Consider the following 19,005-nt stretch of genomic DNA (forward strand, 5'->3'; position numbering starts at 1 on the left):
ATTTCCCTATTTTATAGATAAGGAAATGGTAGCTCTGAGCAGTTTAATCTTTTGGCCAAGCCAAGAGTTCGTAAACAGCAAAGCAGATTGAAACAATTTTCAAAAAGTTCTTCTGTTCCCTGCAAAGTCCTGCACTTTTGCTGAGTATTAGCCTTGAAGTTAATGCATTTGGTCTGTCTGTGGCCTTGTTTTTCACTCATTAATGTATCTTACTTTTATCACTAAAAAATGCAATTCCTAACTGTTGAATTCTGTATATCTCCTTGGAATGGAAAAATCGTTGAAGCCAAATGATTTTCTTTTCCATAGTTATGACACTAAGGAAGAAAGCAAAATCAAAGGTGTCATTTCCATACCCCGCTTACAAGCAGAAGCCAGAAGTGAGATCCTGACCCGCTGGTCCCCAACCAAACTGCTCCTCCAAATGGACTCATCTGCTACAGCTTATGGCTCAACAGTTTCCAAGAGACTGGCCTGGCGCTATGGTATGTGCCTCTTCTCCCCCACAAGCACTTCCAAGGGCACTGTGTACTTCAGTGTAACTGCCAAGTGCCATGGACACAGGCTGACCTGTGTTGTACCACTGACAACTATTTCATATGTGCCTTTCTAGATGAGGAGAAGATTGAATTTGAATGGAACACAGGCACCAATGTGGATACCAAAAAAGTTGCCTCCAATTTCCCAGTGGATCTCTCTGATTTTTATAGAGCCTTCCTGCTGCATGCCAGTAGTCTCCCAGATAACAGAGTTCCTCAAACAGACATGACTTTCCGGCAGATGGGATCCAAATTAATAGTTGTAAGTATGAATCAATCAGCAAAATAGATTCATGGTTAAAAGTGCTAATCACATCCTTAACTCTGTTAGGTGTATGAGGGTATTCAAAGATGCTTAAGGCATGCTTCCTGCACCTAAGGAATTTCTGGAGAGAAAAGAAACATCAAGCATGCTTAGTTCTCCAGTTACACAAAGCTGAATATGATAAATACCAAGTGAATGCTATAAGCAAAAGAGTTTGCTATGTCTACATATATGAACAGAAACTTCAAGACATGGGCTAGGAGTCTACGTTACATATTCTTAAAAAGGGAAGAGATGAGTGAGTGGCAGCCCAAATTCATAATTTTCTGTAATAAATAATAATAATATATTATTATTAATAATTACTATTATTTTATTCATTTATTATTAATAAATATTATTATTATTATACCAGAGATTGACCCCAGAGGTGTTTAACCACAGAGCCACATCCTCAGCCTTTTTTTATTTTTTATTTTGAGACGGGGTCTCGCTAAGTTTCTTAGGGCCTTGCTAAGTTGCTGAGGCTGACTTTGAACTCGTGATCTGCCTGCCTCAGCCTCCTGAGCCACTGGGATTACATGCACCACCATGCCCATCACTATAACTTATTTTTAACTTTTACTTCATTGTTCTGCTTGATAACTGACCTGTCAAATCTGAATTATTACGTAATGTTAATTTCACTTTGAGGATCACCCAGTCCCATTTCTTGCTCTAAAAATCTTCTATCATTTTGTAGGCAACAAACAGCTGGCTTCAGAAGGCATCCGAGAGTCTTCCGTTAGCCCAGACTTTGCAGGATCACCTCAGCGGCTTGACAGAGTTGAGCCTCCAGAAAATGAGATTTCCAACCTTCCAAGTCCCAGAAAACCTCTTCTTAAAAAGGTAAAAGAAGAAACTAGAGAAGTTTCTCAAACCATGCAAAGCACATGGAAAATTTGACATAGCATGATTGTTACTGTTTTTATTTAATTTTAAGGGAAATAATATAAGCATTTTTAAAGAGATGAATAACTATAGCATAAATACTGTGACACTTTTGTATTATTAAACGTGAAGTCTGAATGTGACAGTCAACCCAAAATGAACCCAAAAGACAATTGAGGAATTCTGGTACTTTCCTCCTAAGATGTTTTATTTACTACAATCTGAATTTGGAAGGCATTCAGCTTTCTTCCATCACAAGTAAACACCCTATTCCAGACCAGAATATATTCATACTTATTTGTGAAGAGTTTAAGAGTAGCTGGAGGAATTATTGACTATGGGCTTGCTGTTTAACTACAGAGGGTCAGAATAACCATTGAGCATTGAATAAAAGGCAGCATTTGGAGAGAGATTCAGTTTAGCAATACAACTTAACCCTTACCCAAAAAATCAGATTCCAAAGTGCTCAGTCCATTTCTGTATTTACAAAAATATATGAAATGCTTTGCTTGTCTTATTTCATGAAAATAAGAAATCAGAGCACAAGCTGAAAAAAACTAGAGTATTTTCTAAGTTGACTGATCTCTGTACTTTACTCGGGTAAAAAAAAAATAAGTGACCTATGTCATGTGGACCCTCCCATGGTCAGTGGCAGAGGAGCAGTTTAATAGGCCAATTATTGTAAAAGGATAGAAGTCTGCCAAAGCACCCATATGGAAAAAGACTGTAGGAAATGGAAAAGGGTGGCAGCACAGAGGACTCAGGAACCCTCCTTCTCTGCTGGTGTTTCAGGACCTACGAATTGGACAGGGCCTGACTGGTCATCGGTCATCCTCCTGCTGAAAGCAGGCATCCTTTTGCAGCAATAAAATGAACAATTTATTTGCACATAATAGCTAAACCCCTCTGTCCCCCTTTATTTTTTATAAGTTATCCTGTTATTACATTGCATGGGTACGGTATTGAAAAGATTGCAAAGTGCTTTTAGGTATTTTTTTCTCATTTGATATCCAAGGCCATCACTGTGAGTTCAACAGAAAGGATACTGTTATCCACTATGTAGAAAACATCACAGAGACTCAGAGACACTAATTCACTAAGATAACAGTGGAAATTGAAGCTCTCACCCAAATTTTTTGCCTTTTATTCCTGTGTACATTCCACATATCAAGTTACCTCAATTTAGTTTAGCAAATATGTACCAAGGGTCCACTACATGCAAAATACTAGACTAGGTACAGTGAGAAGATAGACACTAGATAAGGTATAGTTCTTCCTCTCAGGGAGACAATGTGCAGACATAAAAAATGAACAGATAACTTATTATCTAAGCAGAACTAGGGCATGCTCTTTGAGATACGTGTAAGAGACTCTATCCCTTTAAGAATGAGAGAAATTAGTTATGACTTGGGTGGAATGGAAATGCTAAGGGATGGCTCTTAGAAGGGCATAGAAAGAGTTTGTTGGGCAGGTAGAGGAAAAAGCAAAGGTATCCAGGCGTGGGAAGTAGTGCAATAAAAAAGAGTTTAGAAATGGAGTAGATGCAGTATTGCTTGGAAGATCAGATGGCAGAGAGCTGAGTTCTTGATGACTGACTGTGGGGACATTGTTGTTCATTTCAGTGATGGCCGGGTCAAATATACCTTGAACAAGAACAGCGTGAAAATTGAGATTCCTTTGCCTTTTGGTGGCAAGTCTTCCAAAGATCTGAAGATGCTAGAGACCATTAGGACACCAGCCCTCAACTTTAAGTCTGTGGGATTCCAGCTGCCATCTCAAGAATTCCAAGTCCCAACTTTTACCATTCCCAAGTTGTATCAACTTCGAGTGCCTCTTTTGGGTGTTCTGGACCTCTCCACAAATATCTACAGCAACTTGTACAACTGGTCTGCCTCCTATACTGGTGGCAACACCAGCAGAGACCACTACAGTCTCCAGGCTCGATACCACATGAAGGCTGACTCTGTGATTGACATGTTTTCCTATAGCATCCAAGGTGAGCCATGCTCAGGTGAAGGGTTCACAGGGCTAACTCATTGCAATTTCTGGTGGGAGAACCCCCTCTAGGGAGGAAAGGACATGGACTTTCTTATTGTCCTTGCTACTCAGAAGTCTTTTCATCCACTCAACTCATAGGAATATTTATTAAACATGTAATATGTATTTGATATACACCTAGGTAATAAAAAGAAAAGGAGTACATAAACCAGCAATTGTAACTCAGTGTGAGAAGTACTACGGTAGGGTGTATAAGATACATCAAGTTTACTTTATTAATCATAATTCAGCTTGAGTGCCACAGAGTATACTAGTATAAGATACAGTGAAACTCGTCAATAAGGGAGCCCAAAAAGGTCTTCAGCAGTCAGGGAAAACTTCCTGGAGAAATACATTATGCTTTCAAATTTTATGTTTGCATTATAGATGAGGAGACTACTACACAACTGACCCAGATAAATGGGACTTTTTAATTGAAAGATTTTCAACAATGATTGTTCTGGACATTTTTTTTCTTAATTTAACCAATGTCTTTAATTTTTAACATTAGGATCTGGAGAAACAGCTTATGACCAAAGGAATATGCTCACATTAGCTTGTGATGGGTCTCTACGCCACAAATTTCTGGATTCAAAAATCAAGTTCAGTCATGTAGAAAAAGTTGGAAACAACCCAGCCTCAAAAGGTTTTCTAACATTTGATGCATCTAGTGCCTGGGGACCACAGATGTCTGCTTCAATCCATTTTGACTCAAAAAAGAAACAACATCTGTATGTCAAAGATGTCAAGATTGATGGGCAATTCAGAGCTTCTTCGTTCTATGCTAATGGCATTTATGACCTGTCTTGTCAGAGGGATTCTACCACTGGCCAGCTCAGTGGAGAATCCAACCTGAGGTTTAACTCTTCCTACCTCCAAGGCACCAACCAGATAACTGGAAGGTACAAAGATGGAACCCTCTCCCTCACCTCCACTTCTGATTTGCAAGATGGCATCTTTAAAAATACTGCTTCCCTGAAATATGAGAACTATGAGCTCACTGTGAAATCTGACAGCAATGGGAAATATGAGGACTTTTCTACTTTTAACAAGGTGGATCTGACCTTCTCTAAGCAAAATGCATTGCTTCGTTCTGAGTATCAGGCTGACTACAAGTCACTGAGGTTCTTCACCCTGCTTTCTGGGTCACTGAATTCCCATGGAATTGAATTAAATGCTGACATCTTGGGCACTGACAAAATTAATACTGGTGCTCATAAGGCAACACTAAGGATTGCCCGAGATGGATTATCTACAAGTGCAACCACCAGCTTGAAGTACAGTCCCTTGTTGCTGGAGAATGAGCTGAATGCAGAGCTTGACCTCTCTGGGGCATCCATGAAATTAACAGCAAATGGTCGCTTCAGGGAGCACAATGCAAAATTCAGCCTGGATGGAAAAGCTGCCCTCACAGAGGTATCACTGGGAAGTACTTATCAGGCCATGATTCTGGGTGTCGACAGTAAAAACATTTTCAACTTCAAAATCAGCCGGGAAGGACTGAAGCTTTCAAATGACATGATGGGCTCATATGCTGAAATGAAGCTGGACCACTCTAACAGTTTGAATATCGCAGGCTTATCACTGGACCTCTCATCCAAACTTGACAATGTTTATAGCACTGACAAGTTTTACAAGCAGAATTTTAACTTACAGTTACAGCCCTTTTCTCTTGTAACTACTTTAAACAATGACCTGAGATACAGTGCTCTGGATCTGACCAGCAATGGGAAATTACGGCTGGAACCCCTGAAGCTGAACATGGCTGGAAACCTCAAAGGAGCCTACCAAAATGATGAAATAAAACATATATACACCATTTCCTATGCTGACTTATCAGCAAGTTATAAAGCAGACACTGTAGCTAGGGTTCAGGGTGTGGAGTTTAGCCATCGGCTCAACACTGACATTGCTGGGCTGGCATCATCCATTGACATCAGTACAAACTATAATTCAGACTCTCTGCATTTCAGCAATGTTTTCCGTTCTGCAATGGCCCCATTCACTGTAGCCATTGATGCACATACAAATGGCAATGGAAAACTGGCTCTCTGGGGAGAGCACACTGGACAACTCTATAGCAAATTCCTGTTCAAAGCAGAACCACTGGCCCTCACTTTCTCTCATGATTACAAAGGGTCCACAAGTCATCTCATGTCCAGCAAAAGCATCAGTACAGCTCTTGATCACAAAGTCAGTGTCCTGCTCACTCCAGCCGAGCAGACAAGCACCTGGAAACTCAAGACCCAATTGAACAACAATGAGTACAGCCAGGACTTTGAAGCTTACAACACTAAAGACAAAATTGGTGTGGAGCTTAGTGGGCGAGCCCTGGCTGACCTTACTGTGCTAGACTCCCCGATTAAAGTGCCATTTTTACTCAGAGAGCCCGTCAATGTCATTGATGCTTTAGAGATGAAAGATGCTATTGACAAGCCCCAAGAATTCACAATTGTTGCTTTTGTAAAGTACGATAAGAACCAAGAGGTTCACACCATCAGCCTCCCCTTCTCTGAAACTCTGCCAGAATATCTGGAGAGGAATCGAATAGTAATTATAACTGCTCTGGAAACCATTCAGAAAGAATTGAAACGCATCAATATTGATCAATTTATGAGGAAATACAGAGCAGCCCTCAACAGACTCCCACAGCAAGTTAATGACTATCTGAATGCACTTAATTGGGAGAGACAAGTTTCCATTGCCAAGGAGAAACTGAACACTTTCACAGAAAATTATAGAATTACAGAAAATGATCTACAAATTGCATTGGATAATGCCAAAATCAACTTTAATGAAAAACTCTCTCAACTTCAGACATATGTGATACAATTTGATCAGTATATTAAAGATAATTATGATCTACATGATTTTAAAACTGCTATTGCTAAGATTATTGATCAAATCATTGAAAAATGGAAGATTCTTAATGAACATTATCATATCTGTGTACATTTAGTAAAGACAATCAATGATCTGTATGAATTTATTGAAAATATTGATTTTGACAAAACTGGAAGTAGTGTTGCCTCCTGGATCCAGAATGTGGATACTAAGTATCAAGTCAGAATTCAGATACAAGAAAAACTGCAGCAGCTCAACACGCATATTCAGAATACAGACATTGAGGACATTGCCACAGTGTTAAAACAACGGGTTAAGGATATTGATGTCAGAGTCCTTTTAGATCAATTGAGAACTACAATTTCATTTCAAAGAATAAAGGACATTATTGAACATGTCAAATACTTTGTTACAAATCTTATTGAAGAATTTGAAGTAACTGAGAAAATCAATGCTTTTAGAGCCATAGTCCATGAGTTAATTAGGAAATATGAAGTAGACCAACAAATCCAGGTGTTAATGGATAAATCAGTACAGTTGGCCCACAAGTATAAGTTGAAGGAGACTGTTCAAAAACTAAGCAATGTTCTACAGCAAGTTGAGATAAAAGAATACTATGAGAGATTGGTTGGGTTTATTGATGATGCAATCAAGCAGCTTAAAGCATTGTCTTTTAAAAAATTCATTGAAGAAGTAAACAGATTGCTGGACATGTTGGTAAAGAAATTAAAATCGTTCAATTACAACCAGTTTGTGAATGAAACCAATAACAAAATCCATGAGATGACTCAGAGGATCAATGGTGAAATTCAGGCTCTAGAACTGCCACAGAAAGCTGAAGCACTAAAACTGTTTGTAGAGGACATCAAAGCCATGGTTGCTATCTATTGGGAAAAGCTAAAAGACACTAAAATAACTTTATTCATTGATTGGTTACAGGATGCTTTAAATTCTGCATCTTTGGTTCACATGAAAGCCAGATTCCAAGAAACTCTAGAAGACCTACGAGACCGGATCTATCAAATGGACCTTCAGCGGGAATTTGAGCGATACCTGTCTCTAGTAGGCCAGGTTTATAATACACTTGTCACCTACATTACTGACTGGTGGATTCTTGCTGCTAAGAACTTTACTGACTTTGCAGAGCAATACTCTATCCAAGACTGGGCTGAAAAGGTGAAATCCTTGGTGGAACGAGGGTTCACTGTTCCTAAAATCCAGACCATCCTTGGGACTATGCCTGCCTTTGAGGTCAGTCTCCGTGCTCTCCAGGAAGCTACCTTCCAGACTCCTGACTTCATAGTTCCCCTGACAGATCTAAGGATTCCATCAGTTCAGATAAACTTCAAAGAGTTGAAAGATATAAAAATCCCATCCAGGTTTTCCACTCCAGAATTCACTATCCTCAACACCTTCCACATTCCTTCCTTTACAATCGACTTGGTAGAAATCAAAGCAAAGATCATCAGAACCATTGACCAAATGCTGATCAGTGAGCTGCAGTGGCCACTTCCGGAAGTGTATCTGAGGGATTTGAAGATGGGAGACATCCCTCTTGCTTTACTCACACTGCCAGACTTCCATTTGCCAAAAATTACAATTCCAGAAGTCATGATCCCAAATCTCAACCTGAAAGATTTTCAAGTTCCTGACCTTCAAATACCAGACTTCCAGCTTCCCCACATCTCACACACAATCGGAATACCTACTTTTGGCAAGTTGAATAGCATTTTGAAAGTCCAATCTCCCCTTTTCACATTAGATGCAAATGCTAACATCCAGAATGTTACTAGTTCAGAGCACAAAGCAGAGATTGCAGCTTCCATCACTGCCAAAGGAGAGTCCAAATTAGAAGTTCTCAATTTCGATTTCCAAGCAAATGCACAACTCTCAGACCCTAAGATTAATCCACTGGTTCTAAAGGAATCTATGATATTTTCCAGCAAGTACATGAGAACAAAGCATGAAAGTGAAATACTATTTTCTGGAAATGCCATTGAAGGAAAATCAGATACAATGGCAAGTTTACACACAGAAAAAAATACACTAGAGTTTAATAATGGTGTGATTGTCAAGATAAATAACCAGCTTAAACTGGAAAGCCACACAAAGTACTTCCACAAATTGAACATCCCCAAACTGGACTTATCCAGTAAGGTTGACCTGAACAATGATATCAAGACACTGCTGGAAGCTGGACACTTAACTTGGACTTCTTCTGGAATAGGGTCATGGAAACTGGCCTGTCTCAACTTCTCAGATGAGGGAATACATGAATCACAGATCAGCTTCACCGTGGAAGGACCCATCACTTCCTTTGGATTGTCCAATAACATCAGCAGCAAACACCTAAGAGTAAACCAAAAGATCGCTTATGAATCTGGCTTCCTTGACTCTTCTAGGTTTGAAATTAAGTCTGAAGTTGAATCCCAGCATGTGGGCCACAGTATTCTAACTGCTAATGGCATAGCACTGCTCAAAGAAGGGAAGACAGAGATAACTGGCATCCACAATGCTCATTTAAATGGAAAAGTTATTGGAACTTTGAAAAATTCCCTTTTCTTTTCAGCACAGCCATCTGAAATTACTGCAACCACAAAAAATGAAGGAAATCTGAAAGTTAGTTTTCCACTAAAATTGGTAGGGAAGATAGACTTTCTCAACAACTATGCAATGTTCCTGAGTCCTCATGCCCAGCAAGCAAGTTGGCAAGCAAGTGCTAGGTTCAATCAGTATAAATACCATCAAAATTTCTCTGCTGTGAACAATGGGCACAGCATGGAAGCCCATGTACAGATCAATGGAGATGCCAACCTGGATTTCTTGAACATTCCTTTGACAATTCCTGAAATAAATCTACCTTATACAACACTCACAACACCCTCACTGAAAGATTTCTCCATATGGGAAGAAACCGGCTTAAAGGAATTCTTGAAAACAACAAAGCAATCATTTGATTTAAGTGTAAAAGCTCGGTACAAAAAAAACAAAGACAGGCATTCCATTGCAATTCCTTTGGGTGTGTTTTTTGAGTTTATCAATCAGAATATCAATTCCTTTGACAGACATTTTGAGAAAGTCAGAGATGATGCCTTAGATTTTCTCACTACATCCTACAATGAAGCAAAAAGTAAGTTTGATGAGTATGAAGTTGAAAGATCTCTCAACAAGCTCCCCAGGACCTTTCAAACTCCCAGATACACTCTTCCAGTCATCAACATGGAAGTGTCTCCATTCACAGTAGAGATGTCAGCCTCCAGTCATGTGATCCCCAAAGTGATCAGCACCCCCAATGTCACCATCCCAGGGTCTGGCTTCTATGTGCCGTCACACACATTTGTCCTCCCATCCATTGAGTTGCCAGTCCTTCGTGCCCCTAGGAATCTACTCAAGGTCCCTCTTCCAGATTTCAAGGAACTGAGTACCATAAACAATATTTTTATTCCAGCCCTGGGCAATATTACTTATGATTTTTCCTTTAAATCAAGTGCCATCACGCTGAATACCAATATTGGACTTTATAATCAATCAGATATTGTGGCTCATTTCCTTTCTTCCTCTTCATTTGTCATTGATGCACTACAGTACAAATTAGAGGGCACTTCAAGTTTGACAAGGAAAAGAGGGCTGAAGCTAGCCACAGCTTTGTCTCTCAGCAACAAATTTGTGGAAGGCAGTCATGATAGCACTATTAGCTTAATCGAGAAAAACTTGGAAGCATCAGTGACAACAACTGCCAAAATCCACGTTCCAGTTTTGAGATTGAATTTTAAGCAAGAACTTAATGGAAATACCAAGTCAAAACCTACTGTCTCTTCATCCACTGAATTAAAATATGATTTTAATTCTCCGAAGCTGTACTATACTGCTAAAGGAGCAGTTGACCACAAGCTCAGCTTAGAAAGCCTCACCTCCTACTTTTCCATTGAGTCATCTACTAAAGGAGATGTCAAGGGTTCAGTCCTCTCACGGGAATATTTGGGAACTATTGCCAGTGAGGCCAGTATGTACCTGAATTCCAAGGGCACTCGGTCATCAGTGAAGCTACAAGGGGCTTCCAAGGTCGATAATATCTGGAACCTTGAAGTAAAAGAAAATTTTGCTGGAGAAGCCAATCTCCGACGCATATATGCCATCTGGGAACACAATACAGAAAATTACTTACAGCTACAGGGCCTTTTTTTCACACAAGGAGAACATGCAAGCAAAGCCACCTTGGAACTCTCCCCATGGACAATGTCTGCCCTTGTTCAGGGTCATGCAAGTCAGCTCAGTTCCCTCCTGGACATACCTTACATTGACCAGGAAGTGACTCTGAATGCAAACACTAAGAACCAGAAGGTCAGCTGGAAAAGTGAGATCCAGATTTATTCTGGGTCTCTCCAGAACAACATACAGCTTTCTAATACCCAAGAAGAGGCACGCCTCGACATTGCAGGATCCTTAGAAGGGTCAAACCTTGAACATATCGTCCTACCAGTGTATGACAAGAGCTTATGGGACCTCCTAAAGCTGGAGGTAACCACCAGCACCAGCAGGAGGCAGTATCTTCATGTTTCAACTGCTCTTGTGTACACCAAAAATCCCAATGGCTATCTTCTCTCTGTCCCCGTGCAAGAATTGGCTGATAAATTCATTATACCTGGGTTGAAACTAAATGATCTAAATTCAGTTTTTGTCACACCTACATTTCGAGTCCCATTCACAGATCTTCAGGTTCCATCCTACAAAGTTGACTTCAGTGAAATGAAAATCTATAAAAAGTCAAGAATGTCACCATTTGCACTCAACCTACCAACATTACCCAAAATAAAATTCCCTGAAGTTGATGTTTTAACAAAATATTCTGAATCGGAAAACTCCTCATTTCCCTTTTTTGAGATAACTGTGCCTGCAGCTCAGTTCATTGTAACCCCGTTCACCCTTCCAAAAAGCATTTCCATTGGCAGTGCTGTCTTGGACCTAAATGAGGTGGCCAACAAGATTGGAGGCTTTGAATTGCCTACCATCATCATGCCTGAGCAGACTATTCAGATTCCTTCCATTAAATTCTCTATACCTGCTGGAATTTGGATTCCTATTTTTGGAGAACTGACTGCACGGTTTCGGGTGGCCTCTCCCCCATATAATGCCACTTGGAGTGCTGGTTTGAAAAACAAAGCAGATCATATTGAAACATTCCTGGATTCCACATGCAGTTCAACCTTAAAGTTCCTGGAATATGACCTAAAAGGTAAGAAAATGACCTGACTCCTTTCCTAGATACTATGTTCTTAATGAAAGTTGTAAGTAATTATATATTTAGTTATGACCAGAGTTACAATTACTCTCAGTAAAATTAAAAGAAGAGATACATATATACTCCATACATTAAAAAAAAACTGTAGAAAATAACTGACATTCAAAAAGGATAGGTTCAAAGAAGTAGATTTTTCTATAATGATTTTAGGACTTACATTGTCTTCTCACTATTTACTTATATTATAGAGCAGAGTATACAGTTCAGTGATAGAGCACATACCTAGCATGTGTGGATGCCCTGGGTTTGATCCCCATCACCAAACAAAAAAAATATTTCAAAACACTATGAACTAGACATTGCATATTAAAAACATGTAAGTTAGGTGTTTGGTTAAAATAAAATGCTCCAAGTTTCCCAATGAAAATGTCTCTGTATTCCATAATTATTTGCCCAACAAAATGTAAACTCTCTCCCCTACAGCGGTGGACATATATAAATTTGAAGACTACAGTTTCATCTATAAGAGCAACAACACATTTGTACATCGTGACTTCAGTGTGCTGTATAAAGAAGAGGGCAAATACAAAGGACTGCAGTATGAAACTTTTATTGAAACTTCATTCCTTTTCAAAGCTCATTGTGATGTGTGCCCTCTTTCTGCCCATTATATTGTGACCCAGCTGCATTTCTGCTTTCAGGGACTTGGAAATGCAGGCTGTCCTGGACATCGCCTGTCCGGTGTTCAGTGACCTCCAGCTGCATTATCAAACATATAGCAAAATCCAGACCTTCTGGGCAGCCTACCCAGCCATAGACACTGTGGGCCTGAACCTTGGAGAAAAAGGAAACCATAGCATAGTAAAGAACCCCTACTTCTACCCTCAGGTGAGTCCCAACCAATGGGTTGCCAAAGCCCAAGAGCAGGGAGAGAATTGGGACAGATAATTTAAGACAATTCTTTTTATTAAATTTATTCTAATTAGTTATATATGTCAGTAGAACGCATTTTGACACATTCTACACAAATGAGGCATAACTTTTCATTCTTCTGGATGTACATTGTGCTGAGTCACACCAGTAGTGTAATCATACATGTACATAAGGTAATAACGTCCGTCTCATTCTACTGTCCTGCCCATCCCCATCATCCCACCCCTCTCCTCAATTCCCTCTGTGTAATCCAAATTTCCTTCATTTTCCCTACCCCCACTCCACTGTGGATTAGCCTTCTTCCCCTTATCAGAGAAAACACTGGGCCTTTGGTTTTGGGGGATTAGCTTATTTCACTTAGCATTATATTCTCTAGTTTCATCCATTTACCAACAAATGTCACAATTTCATTCTTATTTAAAACTGAGTAATATTCCATTGTATGTATGTACCTCAATTTCTTTATCCATTCATCTATTGAAGGGCATCTAGTTTGGTTTCATAGTTTAGCTATTGTGAATGGAGCTGCTATAAACAGCTGATATGGCTGTATCACTGTAGTATGCTGATTTTAAGTCCTTTGGGTGCAAACTTAGGAGTGGGATAGCAGGATCAAATGATGGTTCCATTCCAGGTTTTCTGAGAAATCTCCAAATTGCTTTCCATAGTGGTTGCATCAATTTGCAGTCCCATCAGCAATGTATAAGTATACCTTTTCCCCCACGTCCTCATCAACACTTATTATGACTTGTATTCTTGATAATTGCCATTATGATTGGGGATGAAATCTTTGCTTTGATTTGCATTTCTCTAATTGCTAGAAATGATGAACATTTTTTCATATGCTTGTTAATCAATTGTATTTCTTCTTCTGTAAAGTGTCTGTTCATTTCCTTAGCCCATTTATTGAGGACGTTATTTGTTTTTCTTGTGTCAAGTTTTTTGGGTTATATATCCTGGAATTAATGCTCAATCTGAGGTACATGTGGTAAATATTTTCTCCCATTCTGTAGGCTCTATCTTCCTGTTATTGTTTCCTTTGCTGAGAAGAAGCTTTTTAGTTTGAATCCATCCCATTTATTGATTCTTAATTTTACTTCTTATTAAGGAAGTCAGGTCCTAAGCTGACATAATGAAGATTTGGACCTACTTTTTCTTCTATTAGGCTCAGGGTCTCTGTTCTAGTGCCTAAGTCTTTGATCCACTTTGAGTTGAGTTTTGTGCAGGGAGAGAGATAACTTTTAACTTCGTTTTGTTGCGTATGAATTTCCAGTTTTCTGAGACCATTTGTTGAATAGGCTATCTTTTCTCCAATGTATGTTTTTGGCTCCTTTATATAAGATGAGATGATATGTGGGTTTGTCTCTATCTTCTATTTAGTACCATTGATCTACATGTCTACTTTAGTTCTAAAACCATGCCATTTTTTTTTTTTTTACTGTGGCTCTGTAATATAGTTAACTGTCTGGTATTTTGATGCCTCCTGCTTTACTCTTCTTATTAAGGATTGCTTTGACTATTCTGGGTCTCTTATTTTTCCAAATGAATTTCATGATTGCTTTTTCTAGTTCTATGAAGAATGTCATTGGTATTGTAATAGGAATTGCATTAAATATATATAACACTTATGGTAGTATGTCCATTTTGACAATATTAATTCTGCCTATGCAAGAACATGGGAGAGAGATATTTCCATCTTCTAAGGACTTCTTCAATCTCTTTCTTTAGTGTTCTATGGTTTTCATTGTATAGGTCTTTCACCTGTTTTGTTAAATTGATTCCCAAGTACTTTATTTTTTTGAGGGGATAGTTTTTTGATTTTTGTTTTTTGTTTTTTGGTTTTTTGGTGTGTGTGTGTGAATGGGTTAGTTTTCCTAATTTCTCTTGCAATGGATTCATCACTTATGTATAGAAATGCATTTGATTTATGAGTGTTGATTTTATACCCTGCTACTTTGCTGAATTCATTTATTAGTTCTAAAAGTTTTCTGATGAAATTTTTTTGATCTTCTAAATATAGAATCATGTCATTAGCAAATAGTAATAGTTTGAGTTCTTCTTTTCCAAATCGTATCCTTTTAATTTATTTTGTCTGACTGATCTAGCTAGAGTTTCAAGGACTATGTTGAATAGAAGTGGTGAAAGAGGGCATCCCTGTCTTGTTCCAGTTTTTACAGGGAGTGTTTTTAGTTTTTCTCCATTTATAATGATGTTGGCTTTTGACTTAGCATAGGTAGCTTTTACAACATTGAGATATGTTTCTAATATCCCTAGTTTTTCTAGTGTTTTGAACATAAAGAGATGCTGTATTTTGTCAAATGCTTTTCCTGCATCTATTGAGATGATCATATGATGCTTGTATTTAAGTCTTTTAATGTGATGAATTACATTCATTGATTTCCATATGTTGAACCAACCTAGGATGAACTCCACTTGATTGTGGCACACTGTCATTTTAATATTTTTGTATGTTTCAATTTGCCAGAATTTTATTGACAATTTTTGCATGTAGTTCATCAGGGATATTGGTCTAAAATTTTCTTTCCTTGATATGTCTTTGTCTGCTTTTGATATCAGGGTGATACTAGCCCCATAGAATGAGTTTGGAAGTGTTCCCTCCTTTTCTATTTCATGAAATAATTTGAGGAGTATGGTATTAATTCTTCTTTGAAGATCTTATAGAACTTGGCTGGGAATCCACCTGGTCCTGGGCTTTTCTTGGTTGGTACGCTTTTAATGGTGTCTTCTATTTCATTGCTTGAAATTGATCTGTTTAAATTGTGCATGTCCTCCTGATTCAGTTGGGGTAGATCGTGTCTCTAGAAATTTGTCAATGAAGTTAAGACAATTCTTTCAGAGTTCTCAAATTAGATGAAAGATACTCACTAAGAAATTATTCTCCAGAAAGCCTTAAAATGAGTCCTTCATTGAAATTAATTATTAGTCATGCATATGACATCATATTAGCACTATTATTATTTTACTACTTCTGGGAAAATCTAGAAAGATAAGGGTCATGCCTCATCATCCAAATACACTTTTTTTTGGTGGTCTTGAGGATCTGACCCAGGGTCTTAAACATGCTATGCAAGCACTTCACCACTGAGCCACATTCCCAGTCCAACCCCACCATCTGCCCTACTTCCAAATATTTCATCATTGGATTTTTTTTAAATTTTTATATATTTTTTTCAGTGCTGGGGATTGAACCCCAGGCCTTGCACATTCTAAGCAAGCACTCTAACCCTGAGCCACAGCCAAAGCCCTCTCATCACCTAAATCATGGTTTCGGGAGGTTTCTTGAAGCTTAGAATTCTTTCCCTTAACAGAATAGTTTGATGAGACCCAAGGACTCAGTCTTTTATAAGCTCTACTAGGGCCAAATCAAATATGTCATTACCAGAGGGGGAGACCTAACCTGATTCTATCACCAAGGTTTGTCACAGGTTAGGAGCATGAATACGGAGATGGGGACTCTGGCTTTCTGATGGTTGGGCTCTGGACATTTTCCCTTTTTTGCTACTTCTTTCCCTGAATGTGCCTTTCTCTGCCTCTTCCCTTCTTCCTCTGCCTCCTCTTGCTCCCTATTCTTCTTCCCTATCCTTCCCCTCCTATCCCCATTTTTCAGTCCTAGGAAGGCCTTAATGTTAAGTGTTCCTGTATAAATGCCAAGCATGGTTTTTATCCTTTCTGAGGCATATGATAATGAGAAATTAACAGTGGGGGTTTTTTAACCATAAAACAAACATACAAACTGACATGTGAAAGATAAATCCCCTTCAGAAAATTAAGGATCCTCTGATCTTTACTTTTAACTGCTAATGAAGTTTTAGTGTAATATATTATGTAATCAGAGTAATTGAAAACATGTCCCCCCTTTCTTGTTTTAGTCCTCTGCAGAGAAAAAACTCATCATACTCATAACTGAGTGGAGGCATAAACCTGATGGGGACATTCAGATCAAATTTAATTGGGATGAAGAGGTAGCATCCAGATTGCTAAGCTCTCTAAAAGACAGTGTGCCCAAGGCCACAGAGACCTTTTATGACTATGTCAACAAGTACCACCAGGAGTACACAGGACTCAGCCTGACAGATGCTTCTGCAAAGCTTAGGAGAAGTCTACAGAACAGTGCTGAGCAAGCCTATCAAGGGGCCATGAGGCAAATTGATGAGATGGACATGGGGTTCCAGAGAGCAGTCAGCAGCACCACAAGAACTTACCAGGAGTGGAAGGACAAGACCCAGAATCTGTACCAGGAACTGTTGGCTCAGGAGAGCCAGGCCAGTTTCCAGACAATCAAGGAGAAGGCATTTGACAGCTTAATACAAATCATCAAGGGGTACCATAGGGCAATTAAGCATCTGATTGACTCATTCATTGATATCCTGAAGTTCTCCAGATTCCATCTCCCAGGGAAAGCTGAGATGTCCACTATTGATGAACTCAACAGTATGGTCATGAAGGAGGTAGGGAAGATGCTATCCCAAGTATGTTCAAATATCCAAAATGGGTTAGATAAACTGCTTTCGTATGTCCAAGACCTAGTGGGGAGAACTGAATTAATCAAAGACCTACAGATTAAACTTCCTTTTCATTCAACAAGCTCTAAACTAAAAGATGCAATTCCGGACTTGAGGGAACAGTTGAAATCTTTATCAGGAGAAATTCAAGAAACATTAATTGACTACTTATCTGTCAATACTACAGAGACACTAAGTGTCCTTGGCATCGTTTTACAATCATTTGTTTTTAATGAGATAGAAAAAGACATTGAAATCTTAAAAGAGTTAAATTTTACTGATCTTGTTAATGAGATCCTACAAGAGAAAGACAATTTCAAAGATTATGTTCTGTATGTTTTTCAAAATCTGAAAGAAAGTCTAGACTTTATCCTCAGTAGTTTCAATGAATTTATTCAAGACCAACTTCAGGACAGCTCTCAAAACTTACAACAGGTTCATCAGTACATAAAGGCTCTTCGTGAAGAATATTTTGATCCAAGTACAGTTGGCTGGATGGTGAAATATTATAAACTTGAAGAAAAAGTAATGGATTTGATCAGGAACTTTTTAATTGCCCTTAAGGACTTCCATTCCAAATATACGTCCAGTGCAACTGGATTTACTTCTCAACTCTCAAATCAAGTTAAGCAGTTTGTGGACAGAGCTTTCCAAGAATATGTTAGCATCCTTACTGATGCAGATGGAAAAGGGAAAGAAAAGATTGAAGAGCTTTCTACCACTGCTCAGGAAATAATTAAAAGTTGGGCCACTGCAATGAAGAAAATCATTTCTGATTACCAGCACCAGTTCAGATCTAAACTACAGGATTTTTCAGACCAACTTTCTGATTACTATGAAAAATTCATTGCTGAGGCTACAAGATTGATTGACCTGTCCATTCAAAGCTACCACATATTTCTAAGATATATCACCAAGTTTCTGACAGAGCTGCAATCAACCACAGTCAATGATGTAAGCCCCCACATGAAGTTTGCTCCAGGAGAACTGACTATCATCTTTTAATTTTTCAAAGCATTCATTTTTTTTATTTGTTCCAATAAACTTTCATATAGTAGGGGGAAATCCAAGCCACTGATAAAACCACACATTGAGCCAACCCTGCAGCAGGCAGCTGACTACAAGCAGAACTACGTAAGAACTGGACCTGCACTGACACTGGTGTAAGAACTCTGGAGGTCTCTGATCTCTAGGGAATGACATTTTTAGCAAGTTAAAGAAAATCCGGATCTGAGTTATTTTACTAAACTTGGGGGGAAGAGAAAAACGAATAAATGAATTCTTTATTGTATATCAATATGACTCACTTGTATTGAAAGATAGTGAAATGAATGTATCAATTCAAATGTTCTGGCATTTCAAAACCTCTAGAAGAATATGTTCTGTGATTTAAGTAATAGAATAAAAGGAAAGGGAAAGGGAGAAGCAATGGAGGGAAATATTTTGTCACCTAACAAAAAGAAGTTGATCTCAGAAAATTTATTTGCCAAGTGAAAAGTAAAAAGTATTCACAGATATTTTTACATAATTTGATCATGAAGAGCATATTATTTGTGTTCATGTACCACACAATCTTTCTTACCAACCCATCTGCCTTTGCCAAGCAAGGCTGTTAGGCTTTGAGATACACCAAAAGGTCCATTATTTCACTCAGCCTGAAAGGGATAATGAGAGAGTCCCAGTCCCAAGGGTTTT

General features: G+C 38.6%; 1 protein-coding gene across 1 annotated transcript in view; it reads left to right on the top strand.

The window, feature by feature from the left end:
• Window positions 1–18,607, top strand: part of Apob (apolipoprotein B) — a 40,445-nt gene extending 21,838 nt beyond the window's left edge. Inside the window, exons 22-29 of the mRNA XM_078029614.1 lie at window positions 310–485; window positions 614–801; window positions 1,547–1,692; window positions 3,357–3,730; window positions 4,283–11,848; window positions 12,338–12,452; window positions 12,556–12,742; window positions 16,678–18,607. Coding sequence (XP_077885740.1) covers window positions 310–485; window positions 614–801; window positions 1,547–1,692; window positions 3,357–3,730; window positions 4,283–11,848; window positions 12,338–12,452; window positions 12,556–12,742; window positions 16,678–18,315 — 10,390 coding nt within the window. The 3' untranslated portion in view covers window positions 18,316–18,607. The remainder of the gene's footprint in view (window positions 1–309; window positions 486–613; window positions 802–1,546; window positions 1,693–3,356; window positions 3,731–4,282; window positions 11,849–12,337; window positions 12,453–12,555; window positions 12,743–16,677) is intronic.
• The last annotated feature ends 398 nt before the right edge of the window (window positions 18,608–19,005 follow it).

The sequence above is a fragment of the Ictidomys tridecemlineatus genome, chromosome 12 (genome assembly GCF_052094955.1).
Source record: "Ictidomys tridecemlineatus isolate mIctTri1 chromosome 12, mIctTri1.hap1, whole genome shotgun sequence".
Classification (NCBI taxonomy): domain Eukaryota; kingdom Metazoa; phylum Chordata; class Mammalia; order Rodentia; family Sciuridae; genus Ictidomys; species Ictidomys tridecemlineatus.